Source organism: Vanessa cardui, chromosome 21 (assembly GCF_905220365.1).
Source record: "Vanessa cardui chromosome 21, ilVanCard2.1, whole genome shotgun sequence".
Taxonomy (NCBI): domain Eukaryota; kingdom Metazoa; phylum Arthropoda; class Insecta; order Lepidoptera; family Nymphalidae; genus Vanessa; species Vanessa cardui.
In genome coordinates, this window is record NC_061143.1 from 1,939,888 (window position 1) to 1,952,328 (window position 12,441).

At 34.0% G+C, this 12,441-nt stretch overlaps 1 protein-coding gene across 1 annotated transcript in view; it reads left to right on the forward strand.

Moving 5' to 3' along the window:
• LOC124538753 (hemicentin-2-like) overlaps positions 1-11,202 on the forward strand; it is a 225,165-nt gene extending 213,963 nt beyond the window's left edge. The window contains exons 17-18 of the mRNA XM_047115935.1: positions 5,683-5,798; positions 10,841-11,202. Coding sequence (XP_046971891.1) covers positions 5,683-5,798; positions 10,841-10,855 — 131 coding nt within the window. The 3' untranslated portion in view covers positions 10,856-11,202. The remainder of the gene's footprint in view (positions 1-5,682; positions 5,799-10,840) is intronic.
• Positions 11,203-12,441: the final 1,239 nt, after the last annotated feature.

Genomic DNA, 12,441 nt, shown 5'->3' on the forward strand with positions numbered 1-12,441 from the left:
CATCGGTGATTTCATCATCAGGATCAAAAATAAACAAGTTTGACCTCGAACTGATAAGTAAATCTTTGTCTAAATCTAAAAAAATAAATGCTATTCATTATGGATTCGCGTGTCGTAGCGTTTTGAATGTCGGCAAAGTTGTTATCGGAACTTTAGAAGTAAAATTAAAGTGGATCTATGTTGTAAATGGATTAGAGTTCTATCGGATATAAATATATACAGACTAAAAGCTTTTTCTAGGGCATAATATGGCAAGAAGATTAGCAAGTCTGATAGAATATGTGAATTTACCGTCATTGGAAAATAGAATAGGAATCTGGCTAAGACATCCTTTCTCTTAGGACAGAAACTTTAGAGTTTTTGCCACCACACGGCTCCATTTAGCAGAACTTCATTGAAATTTTACGCTGGCAGGTTTCCTCCTGATATTTTCCTTGAAAATCTACGCTGGCAGGTTTCCTCCTGATATTTTCCTTGAAAATCTACGCTGGCAGGTTTCCTCCTGATATTTTCCTTGACAGCCGAGCATAGATTATTTGTTAGCACAGATTAAGGACATAAAAATTTTATGGTAAATTTGAACCCACAATCTTCAGTTAAGATGCACGCATTCTATCCACTGGGCAATCTCGGAATATCCAAATTTGGTACGATTTTCCAAATTAGAACATTATCTAAATTCCTTCATAATTACCTACTTATTTAACAGCGATATCCTCATTTGAAGACCTATTTCGGAGCAATTACATCAATATGAATAATATAGTAGAGAAATTCTCATAAATTGTCCGGTTTCTGATATTTTGGAATTTTGGTACAACCAATAGCACAGCAGATGCGCCTGAACTCCTTTTGATCCTGATGGATGTAATATCCTATGGATTAATTGGGGCGAAAAAAACCAGTGATCTATGGGATTTATCAGTCACAATTATTAACAATGTAATTGTTGACTTGGCTCCTTATTTAGCTATCATCTTTAATAAATGTGTACAATCTGGTATTTTTCCTGATATGTTGAAATTAAGTAAAGTAATCCCATTATTTAAGTCTGGTGATAAAAATGATCCAAACAATTACAGACCGATCTCTATTTTGCCAGTATTAAGTAAAATTTTTGAGAAAGTCATGCTTAATCAATTGCTATTATACTTTAACTCGAATAAGCTATTGCATTCTCAACAGTTTGGTTTTACTAAGGGTCGCTTGACTGCTGATGCGGGTGTAGCATTTGTTAAGCACATTTATGATGCATGGGAAAAGTCACAAAACGCTATTGGAGTTTTTTGTGATTTATCAAAAGCTTTCGATTGCGTTAGGCATGATATTCTCCTAGAAAAGCTTAAATATTATGGTATCAGGGGCCCTGCATTGAAATTAATTTCCTCCTACCTTAGTGAAAGAGTTTTGAAGGTTGTGGTTAATGGTGCAAAATCAAATGGCGCTGTGGCGCAAATGGGTGTACCACAGGGTTCAATTTTGGGACCTCTCTTGTTCTTAATATATATAAATGATTTACCTTATTTCGTAAAAAATACTTGCGATATTGTACTGTTTGCAGATGATACATCCCTCATTTTTAAAGTTGATAGAAAAATAAACAACTATGACGTTGTAAGCAGTGCTCTGTCGCGGGTTCTTGGTTGGTTTGACATAAATAATTTAGTACTAAATGCTAAAAAGACTAAATGTGTTTTGTTTTCCTTGCCAAATGTCAAATCAAATCCTTCTGCAATAACTTTGAAAAATGAAAGGCTTGAGTTTGTTGAGTCGACGGTCTTTTTAGTGATAACCCTTGACTCCAAACTGCAGTGGGGCACCCATTTGTATGCCCTGGCAAGAAAACTAAGTAGTGCCATTTATGCAATAAAAATAATTAGAAAACTTACGGACATAAGTACTGCTAGACTAGTTTATTTTAGTAATTTTCACAGTATTATGTCATATGGAATGTTGTTATGGGGTAATGCAGCAGAGATTGAAGTTGTTTTTATTCTACAGAAAAGAGCTACCCGATCTATTTACAATATTAGCTCCAGGACATCAGTACGCGAAAAATTTAAAGAAATAGGTGTATTAACGGCTGTTTCACAATATATTTATGATAATATAATCTTTATACAAAAGAATATTAAAAATTATTCTATCAATGCTGATGTACATACTATTAATACAAGAAATAAGAATAAACTTGTAACCCCCAGTTTCCGTTTGCATACGGTAAATAGAACGTTTTTGGGCAATGGTATACGCATATATAATAAGATACCGGAAAATATAATCAAATTACCATTTTCAAAATTTAAAAATATTATTAAGACTAAATTAATAAATAAATCATACTATTCATTAAAAGAGTACTTTTTAGAAAGAAACGCCTGGAGTTAGGCTCGGGTTCCATCATAGGACGCTAATTACTGTCAATAACAGCATTGTAAATGTGTTTATTTGAAAAGAGCAACTATGCGAGTTTCTTGCCGTTTCTTCTCGCTAGAAGCTGCTTTCCGAAACGGTGGTAGTATTTGATTATTGACGATTCAAAAACGCTTCATTGTGAAGTTTACTTGAATAAAATTGATTTGATTTGATTTGATTTGATTTGATTCGAAGGAATGGTGTGGAATTTAAGGCCTAGTCTGATAGTCTCTGTTAAAAATTGTCATCATGACCGAAGTAAGAAGTTATATCTATTTTATTGACCACTAAATACAGAATCTGCCAGTGAATGAAGATATCGAATACTGCTGTGTAAATATTTTATATTGCTGAGAAAAGTTAAAACTTTACGAACTTCTAATGATCAACAACAGCAACTTAAAACTAAACCCGATACATTAAAACGGGAACTTACTTAATTGTAGTAGTTTTAAAGATAATATAAAAACTCCTTTCTTTAACAGTTTATAATTAGAATTTAAAAGAATTCGGACAGAATTAAACTTTCAGGTGGAACTCTTTGATTAAATCAGTAGTAAGTATCATTGCGGCATAAATTTTAAGAAATCAAGATATTATCCGTTACTTCTGTTCCATTTGCTGTTGAAACACTAGGCCTTTGGAGTAGTGGTGCAAAAATCTTCATCAAAAGTATAACACCTGGCCTCATTGCCTGCACTGGTGACAGGAGGGCTGGTTCGTTTTTTGCCCAGAGGATCGGAATTGCGATTCAACGGAGAAATACTGCTAGCATTCTTGCCACCATTCCACGCGGTCAAGATTCATACAGTAACTAGTTTTAGTTCATATTTGTACATATTTAAGCATTTAATGTTATTAATTCTTCTGTTGCTTCTAATATATGTATGGGAATAAAACGATCGCCTCCTGGCTATTTCTTTTTATATTGAAAACCTAGTGCTACTTTCGTTGGTACTTCTTTCTTTTCCAAACTAATGGTAGTACTTGGTTTGACTATCAATAAGTAAATGTGATGATTCTATAACGAATAAAGGAATTGGATTTTATTTATGAATGCCTAAGTTCCGAACAGAAAATGTAGGCGTAATTTTTTATGTTTAACCCTTATGTGAGTGACGAGGTACCCGGATACCTTTGGCATTTTCAAATTAAAAAAAAAGTATGATATACGCGCTATACGCAACTGCGGCTTTGTGACAGCTTCTAACTTTTTATAAATTACAATTTTTTTAATGTTTTGACCAAGTCTACTATTTACAATACTTGGACACCAAAACATATTTTGCACTCACTATCGAGTGACGAGGTACCCGGGTACCTCTTTGTGTTGTGAGGTAGCTATGAGATCTAATACACTACACTCTCCAACATTAATGTGCCTTATGCCATCACTTGACTTTCTATATATTTGTCCATTTAGTGGGTAGGAATTATTTGAATTACAAGCCCAAGAAATATTTTTATGCCATACTTTTCAGGTTGATGGCATGCATTGAGTAAAGCGTTTCCACCCACGATATCCATATAGTTATTCGACAGCGGTAATACATTCACGTTTCTTATAGATTTTTTCAAATTTGAAATGAACATGTCCTAATATCTTGTATAGCAGGTTTATCAGATAACAAATATTTAGGGTGCGTTACGTCATTATGAAATCATACGAAGCGTACCCTAAAGCTAAGCTGCATATTGAATCTATCATTGAACATCGCAGCCCGAAAAAATGGTAAGCTCTTTATTACAAATGCTCTTTATTAGATCTATGGAGTTGCCCTGTTGACCAAATATATTTCTATTACCAGTTTGTATTTTTGGAAGTAGTTCAGAGTACCACCTCGATCCATCTTTGAATTAGGAATATTTTCAAGCGATTCCCCTTCAAAACTCGCATTGGAATTGTAGGAATCATTTTCGACTTCAATTTCTGGTTTCACATCTGAAATTTCAAGTCTACCCACTTCAACCTAAGGTATATGATCATGTTTATTATCATACATATATACTCGTCACTAGAAGATTCTGCTAATAAAGCAATTCATTGGAATTCTATCTTTGAACATGAGATCTTTATTGAGAAGTGATAACTTGTGAGTACCTGTAAACTAAGCAAGAGCTCCATTATTCATAATGATATATTATAAACTCACAAATTATAAATATACTCGTTCAATAGAAACAAAAGTATACAGTCAAATTTCAAGTACGATGCATTGAATGGATCCAGTGTTTCTTGTACGCCGACAACCACGTACCGCACTCCACCTCACCTCCGCTTTAATCGCCACAAATTGTCAATTGTTTAGATTAGCTAAAATAATAATATTTAAAGTATGTGTGACACAAAAGCCGATCCTGATCGTTTACATTACGTATAAACTGTATGAAGGTACCCGGGTACCTCGTCACTCTGTTAAAGGTGTTTTATTTGTCATTCACATAAGGGTTAAAACAAATTTGTAATCAAATTACCGTATCAACGCTTAATAAAATTACTGAAAATTAAAAAAGCATGTGATCAATGTTAGTGAGAATATAAACAATATTGTTATAAGTATATTGTGACGCAACTGTGAGCATTCCTGCTCTATTAGACGCATTCCAGAGGGAGTTTCTATCTCCGAGATTAATAGACCGGACAGCTCTCTTTTGTGAAATGAAAACTGATTCAATATCTGCAGCATTACCCCAAAGTAATACCACACGACGTACTATGAAATATGACATAAAACTATGTTGCAGTTGATTTAATGTTTGAGTTACTTCTCTCTCCAAAAGGTAGCTGTTGATTTGTAATCGCAGTCACATTTTTTTTTCTCTGTACCTATATTATGTATGTATATATTCTTTGTTTAACTGTGGAGGTATACCTTTATGTGATTAGTTGTTAGTCTTGTAGCTACGAGAGCTAGCGTGCTTAAGGTTCTAGGTTCGATTCCCAGGTTGATTTTGTTCTCCCATGCAGTATATAGGATACTATATTATATATATGAATACTATAACATACTAATGTAAAAGAGAGTAACTATGAGGTTCTTGCCGGTTCTTACCGATTCTTCTCGGTAGAATCTACATTCCGAACCGGTGATTAATTCATTTAAATAAAATGTACAATTACGATTACAGAGCGCTCTTAAAAGCCTCCTAGAATAAAGTAAAATTTGTCTTTTTTTTAATAGAAAATTTAGTCTTAAGATTAATTAGTAAGGGTTCGTATCAAATATTAAAATATAGTATATAATAAATGTATATTATGTTGTTTAGAGAGTGAACCACCACGCGTGGTATTGGAATCCAGTGACAACAAAACCTACACCATCAAGGAGGCACCGAGTCAGCCCACCAAGTCCCACCCCCATCCGTCTTCTGAAGATGATATGGTATGGTTATACTAATAAATTACTAATTACTATATCAAATTCTAAGTACCTCAATTCCAGTTGCATAAACTTTGTCACAAGTTATAGTTCGCAAAGTATACCTGGCAAACTAAAAATTAATTTCATCTAGTTTGTTACAAGTCTGGTCAAATCTCTATTAAATATACGCAATGGTCTGTCCGTAGCATATTAACGCAAGCAGACTGACTCCGCGTTTTTACTCTGTCGAAGTAAAGTAGAGGACAATTTACGTTAATATAATCTGAATCAATTATTACTGTTTTATTGGGAATTGAGTTATTTAAATTTAAAGGACAACAATACAGTAAAGTAAAGTAACAGCCTGTAAATTTGCCAATGTTGGGCTAATGGCCTCCTCTCCCATTAAGGAGAGGCCTTGGAACATATTCCACCACGCTGTTCTAATGTGGGTTGGTGGAATGCACATGTGGCATAAATTCAATGAAATTAGTCACATGCAGGTTTCCTCACGATGTTTTCCTTCACCGCCGAGCACGAGATGAATTATAAAGACAAATTAAGCACATATGTATAGTGGTGCTTGCCTGGGTTTGAACCCGAAATAATCGGTTAAGATGCACGCGCTCTAACCACTGGGCCATCTCGGCTCGACAACAATACAAATATAATAAATGCGAAAGTAACTCTGTCTGTCTGTGTGACTATTGGTTTTCACGACGAACCACAACCATATTTATGAAATTAGGAAGTTTAATGTGCAAGGAAGGACATACGGTACCAATCAACCCCTAAAACGTAAGCGAAGCCACGCCAAAAACTATATATCTATACTACTATTATAAAGAGAAAATATTTGTATTTTTGCATATGTATATGTAAGGAATTAACTCAAAAACTACTATACTGATTTCAAAAATACTTTCGCCATTGGAAAGCTACATTTATCTTGAGTGACATTGGCTGTAGCTATTGCTAGAATAGACTAGGGATCCTTACTAAAACTTAAATATAATACGACACAACTTAGATGAAGCATCGGCAAATAAAAAAAAACGATACCGCTGATTTACAAAACCAATAGAAATAGCTCCCTATCGCGCCATGCGACGATATTCGATATTGGGATGGCGTACTCAATTCGGATGTGACCGGTTTTACGAATTTTGCCGATGCGACATCTAAGTTGTGTCGTACTATAACATTGTAATTATGAATAGATACTGTGGTACTGCATAAATATATAGGTGAGAACATATAAAGAAATCTTATGTGCGAATCCCGTGCGAAGCCGGGATGTGCCGCTTGTCAGAACATAATATAATACCAAGTCTCTTATCGCTGTCTGCCCTTATGAATGTATACATCTCCAAAATTTCACAACTGATTTTGATGCTGTTTTTTTCAATAGATAGAGTGATTCGAGAGGAAAGTATTTGTATTTTTTTATGGTATAGTTTTGCGGACAAGCATATGGGCCACCTGATAGTAAGTGGTCACCATCACCCATAGACAATGACGCTGTAAGAAATATTAACTATTCCTTAGATCGTCATTGTGGCACCAACATTGGGAACTGAGATGTTATGTCCCTTGTGCCTGTAATTACACTGGCTCACTCACCCTTCAGACCGGAACCCAACAATACTGAGTACTGTTATTTGGCGGTAGAATAACTGATGAGTGGGTGGTACTTACCCAGACGGGCTTGCACAAAGCCCTACCACCAAGCGAATATAAAACATGGACAATATATCAAAGAAACAATAATAGTCTGTAATATATTTAGTATCAGCATTCTACATATGCGAAGCCCAGGGCCGCTAGTAAATAATAAGCTCTTAATACTAATTTACACGAATTGTCCGATGTCATGTGACACGGCGTCCGGTAGCCGACCTCGGGGTCACCGGAACACTGGCTTCCAGCTAAAATTCCACTCGCATACCAGTCGGTTGTAAATCGGTTGCACTTTCGCCACAAAGGAATTGAAGTCGGTCTTGTGGCGCGATTCCAACCGCTCGACTCTCAGGGTGGTTGTAGCCAGAATATTTGACGTATGGGTACCTAGCAGTCGCCTAGTCGTTAGGTTTTGGTTGTCATGTGTTAGGCAAAAGAAGTAGCCTATAATAATAATAATAAATAAATTTGAGACAACATCACATACATTACTCTGATCCCAATGTAAGTAGCTAAAGAACTTGTGTTATGAAAATCAGAAGTAACGATGATACCACAAACACCCTGACCCAAGACAACATAGAAAATTAATGATAATCTACTTCGACTCAGCCGGGAATCGAACCCGGGACCTCGGAGTGGCGTACCCATGAAAACCGGTGTACACACCACTCGACCACGGAGGTCGTTAAACTAGTCCTTTATTGGAGTTTAAATTTGCTTCTTACCGAATTTCATCAAATTCGGTTTAGTGGTTTGGACGTGAAAGAGCGCAGAGAGACAGAGTTACTTTAACATCTATACAGATAATAAAATTGGAGTGTCTCTTTTTAATATTAAAATAGCCCTTTTTTATTCATTGCATATTTATTTATACACGATACATATACCAATATAACACTTTTTACAATTTTTGTCGGTCTGTCTGTCTGTTTGTCCCGGCTAATCTGAAACGGCTGGACCGATTTTGACGGGACTTTCATTGGCATATAACTGATATAATAAGGAGTAACTTAGGGGGGGCGCGCGGGCACTGCTAGTTATTAATAATAATAATAAACTTTATTTATAACAGAGCTCAAACATATTAATGATTACAATAATTATGTTTGTATCATTTATTCAATCAATTTCAATTAGGTAGGAGAAGTTCTATACTCTTAGGCCTTAGATTATCTATACATTAATGTTCATTAAGGTGATTAATTACAAAATAATTATTTATAATATGTTTTCTCTTTATGGCCTAACATATATTTTTTCTTTATTTATTTTGAAAAGAGTGTTGCCAGTTAGTTTTATTAAAATATTACATGTATAGCAATACTCATTATATTATATTTCTTGAATTTTTGTACTATTAACAGTTGTTACCATATAATTTATATTTAAAATTCTAAAAGTATCATCTTATGAATTATATAGCTGGCAACTCACATTAATAAAAAAATAATATCAATACAATTTGTCCCTTGAAGAAATCAGGAATAATGTTGCTTGCATACTATGAAATTTTGTATTACGTAATTAGTTCACGATATTAGCCCTTCTGACATTATTCATCATATTAATTTCCTAGAATTTTCGAACTAACTTTGTTTATTAAAAACATGTTTTAATGCGTGTAAAGTAACAGCCTGTAAATTTCCCACTGCTGGACTAATGGCCTCCTCTTCCATTAAGGATAGGGTTTGGAACATATTCCACCACGCTGTTCCAATGCGGGTTAGTGGAATGCACAAGTGGCAGAATTTCGATGAAATTAAACACATACAGGTTTCCTCATGATGTTTTCCTACACCGCCGAGCACGAGATGAATTATAAACACAAATTAAGCACATATATATATATAGTGGTGCTTGCCTGGGTTTGAACCCGCAATCATCAGTTAAGATGCACGCGTTCTAACCACTGGGCCATCTCAGCTTCGTCTTAATCCGTGTAAATAAATGAAACAATACTGTTGTATTATAGATAACATGAAATACGAAAAAAAAATAATCGGTTAGCTTGCTTCAATATTCAGGTGCAATATTCACGTACTCACTAAAACGTAAAATAAAAGCTTGTATGGAATTTAACAAAAAATAGTTGATTCGATTTCATAATACACTTCACTTTGAATACAAAATAAATATCGATGTGATGTTATCAATGCAATTGAAATTATCTTAAATTAATCTATGTTTTAATATTATAAACAAGTTGTACCCGCGATCTTGTACGCCATTGAATTTGACTAAAAATAAATATTGCAGAATAAGTTACTCCCTATAATATCAGTTATCTGCCAGTGAAAGACCCGTCAAAATCGGTCTAAAGAATAACCGAAACAAACAGCCATACAGACAGATGAAAATTGTAAAAAATATTGGTATATGTACCGCGTATAAATACATATGCATTGGTTGAAAAAGGGATATTTTTACATTACAAACAGACACACCAATTTTATTATATGTATAGATTTATCAATAAATACACGACTACAAATAATTCGGTTTTTATGAAGAGTTCCATACACGACACTATAGATCTGTTCGCTCACGAAGACACGCACGCATGCACACACACACACCACACACACACACACACACACACACACACACACAAACACACGCACGCCCACACACACACACACACACACACACACACACACACACACACACACTCTCCGTTAGCCATTTCACACACTAAGAAATCGTGTGTATATGTGTCACACAAATGCACTATGATAATTAACCGTGGAGGGGCGCGCCTTCATTGGCAATTAGATCAATACAAAAACGTAACATTGTTTATTTTTTGTTGTGTCATTTATTATTTTACTATTATCAGCAGACAAGGTAGAACCGAAATTAAATTTCATTTGATTGAAAAATACCTCGAATACAAAATATTCCAGCGATTTTTCGTCGTTATTTTCATTTTAAAATGAAGATAACTTTTTTGTTGAAATTTTATTCCCAACGACAATTATATTCTAAGACATTCTATATCGCAGAACAATAACTTCATTATATTATGGTGATGTCATCTGTGGTAGATGCCGAGATGGCCCAGTGGATAGAACGCATGTATCTTAACCGATGATTGCGGGCTCAAACCCAAGAAGCACTACTGAATATTCATGTGTTTAAATAGTGTTTATAATTAATCTCGTACTCGTCGGTGAAGGAAAACATCCTGAGCAAACCAGCATGAGTCTTATTTCATAGAAAATTTACCACATGTGTATTCCACAAACCCGCATTGGAACAGCGGTAGAAAATGTTCCAAACCTTATCCTCAAATTAAGAGGAGGCCTTAGCCCAGCAGTGGAAAATTTACAGGCTGTTGTTGTTGTTATTTTTAATGTACTGATTCATACTTTCTATTTCAGATGCCGCAGAGATAACACACAAGCTCGGAACGTCGATTGTAAATATACCATACATTGTAAATTTCAATGATTGCCAATGAATTTAATTATAAGGGAATATAGACGAATTCTTCCATATCATTATATATTGTAAAACGATTGGAAGGTCAATGGAAGGAATGAAAAAAATATGAAATGACTTATTATTGAACCGTTTATATTGGAGTCTTAAGTTCAATATTTTTTTAAATATTATTTGTGTTTTAATATTAAAAATATTTGTATCGATATGAAGACGAAATTAAACAATTAATAGAACATATCTAACTCATTCTTTTGTATCAATATTTAGCGATTAGTTTAACAAAATACTGTATGATTATCGTGTGGATTATATTTAATTAATTCCATTGATCTTCCACTTATATAATAGTTAATATATAATAAATTTAATGTAAATTCTATGATATCTTTAAATAAATGTTGATTCTTAAATAACATATGTATTTTATTTATATTTATCTTCAAATCACTACATAGTATAAAACAAATGCGCTTACTGCTATCTCTCCTTATCTATGCTTAGATCTTTAAACTTACACAACGGATTGTGATGCGGTTTTTTTAATAAATAGATTGATTCAAAAGGAAGGTTTATATGTACATTATAAAATATGTACAATACAATAGAGAAGGGATAATTTCAGAGGTTTATTTATACGTACATTACATTGTGCATTTAATATAGATAGATATAGATAGAATATGGCCGTTTACAGCATGTAATTTAAATGAATATTTCCGAAGATATTATAGTTTTAAAATGCATGCACTTAGTGGTTTGTATTGTCTAATAATAAAAAGCTATTAAATTTGTATATAATGATATTCTGTAATACATTAAGTATTAGTATTACACTCGTGCAAAGCCGGGACGGGTCCCTAGTTATAAATAGATTATAGTTGTGACAAACAAACATTTACATCACTACTATAATTATATATATACATATGTATAAATATATGAGTCATTTACGCATATATTATGACCAAGGCGCTATTTCAACTAACAAATTGTTACATTACCGCAATCGTTTAGCCGTTTTCCTTATCTACTAACACAACAATTACAATTACTGTTACAATAACTAGTTACGATTTGATCTAGATTGGATCGAAACCAGCAGTGTTATTCTATAACTTCGTCACTCACACGATTGAGATTGAGATATTTTTCGCCTGATTCTGTGGTGAGATTCCAGTTTCTTCTTACAGAATAACCCTACAAGAATTTATAGTAAGGATATAAAAAGTAGAAATAGGCCCTCAGTTACGATTAAGCTGAGGTTTATTTTTGTAAGGAATAGTCTTTGTTATACATATATTAGGAGATCTAGCTGCTACTCACCATTTAGATCTGATGCAGATGAAGAAGTTCATTCTCAATGGAGAAAAGCCGGCTCAGGTGATATTCGAAAACAAGTGTGATGTGACGTGACAAACACATATGCACTCCTTGTACCCTTTCTCATACTTCAATTGAATGGCGATCATGCAAATAATCATTCAAAGATAATTAAGACACGCGTTGGTTGCAGATTTAGCTATTAAAAATAAATTCA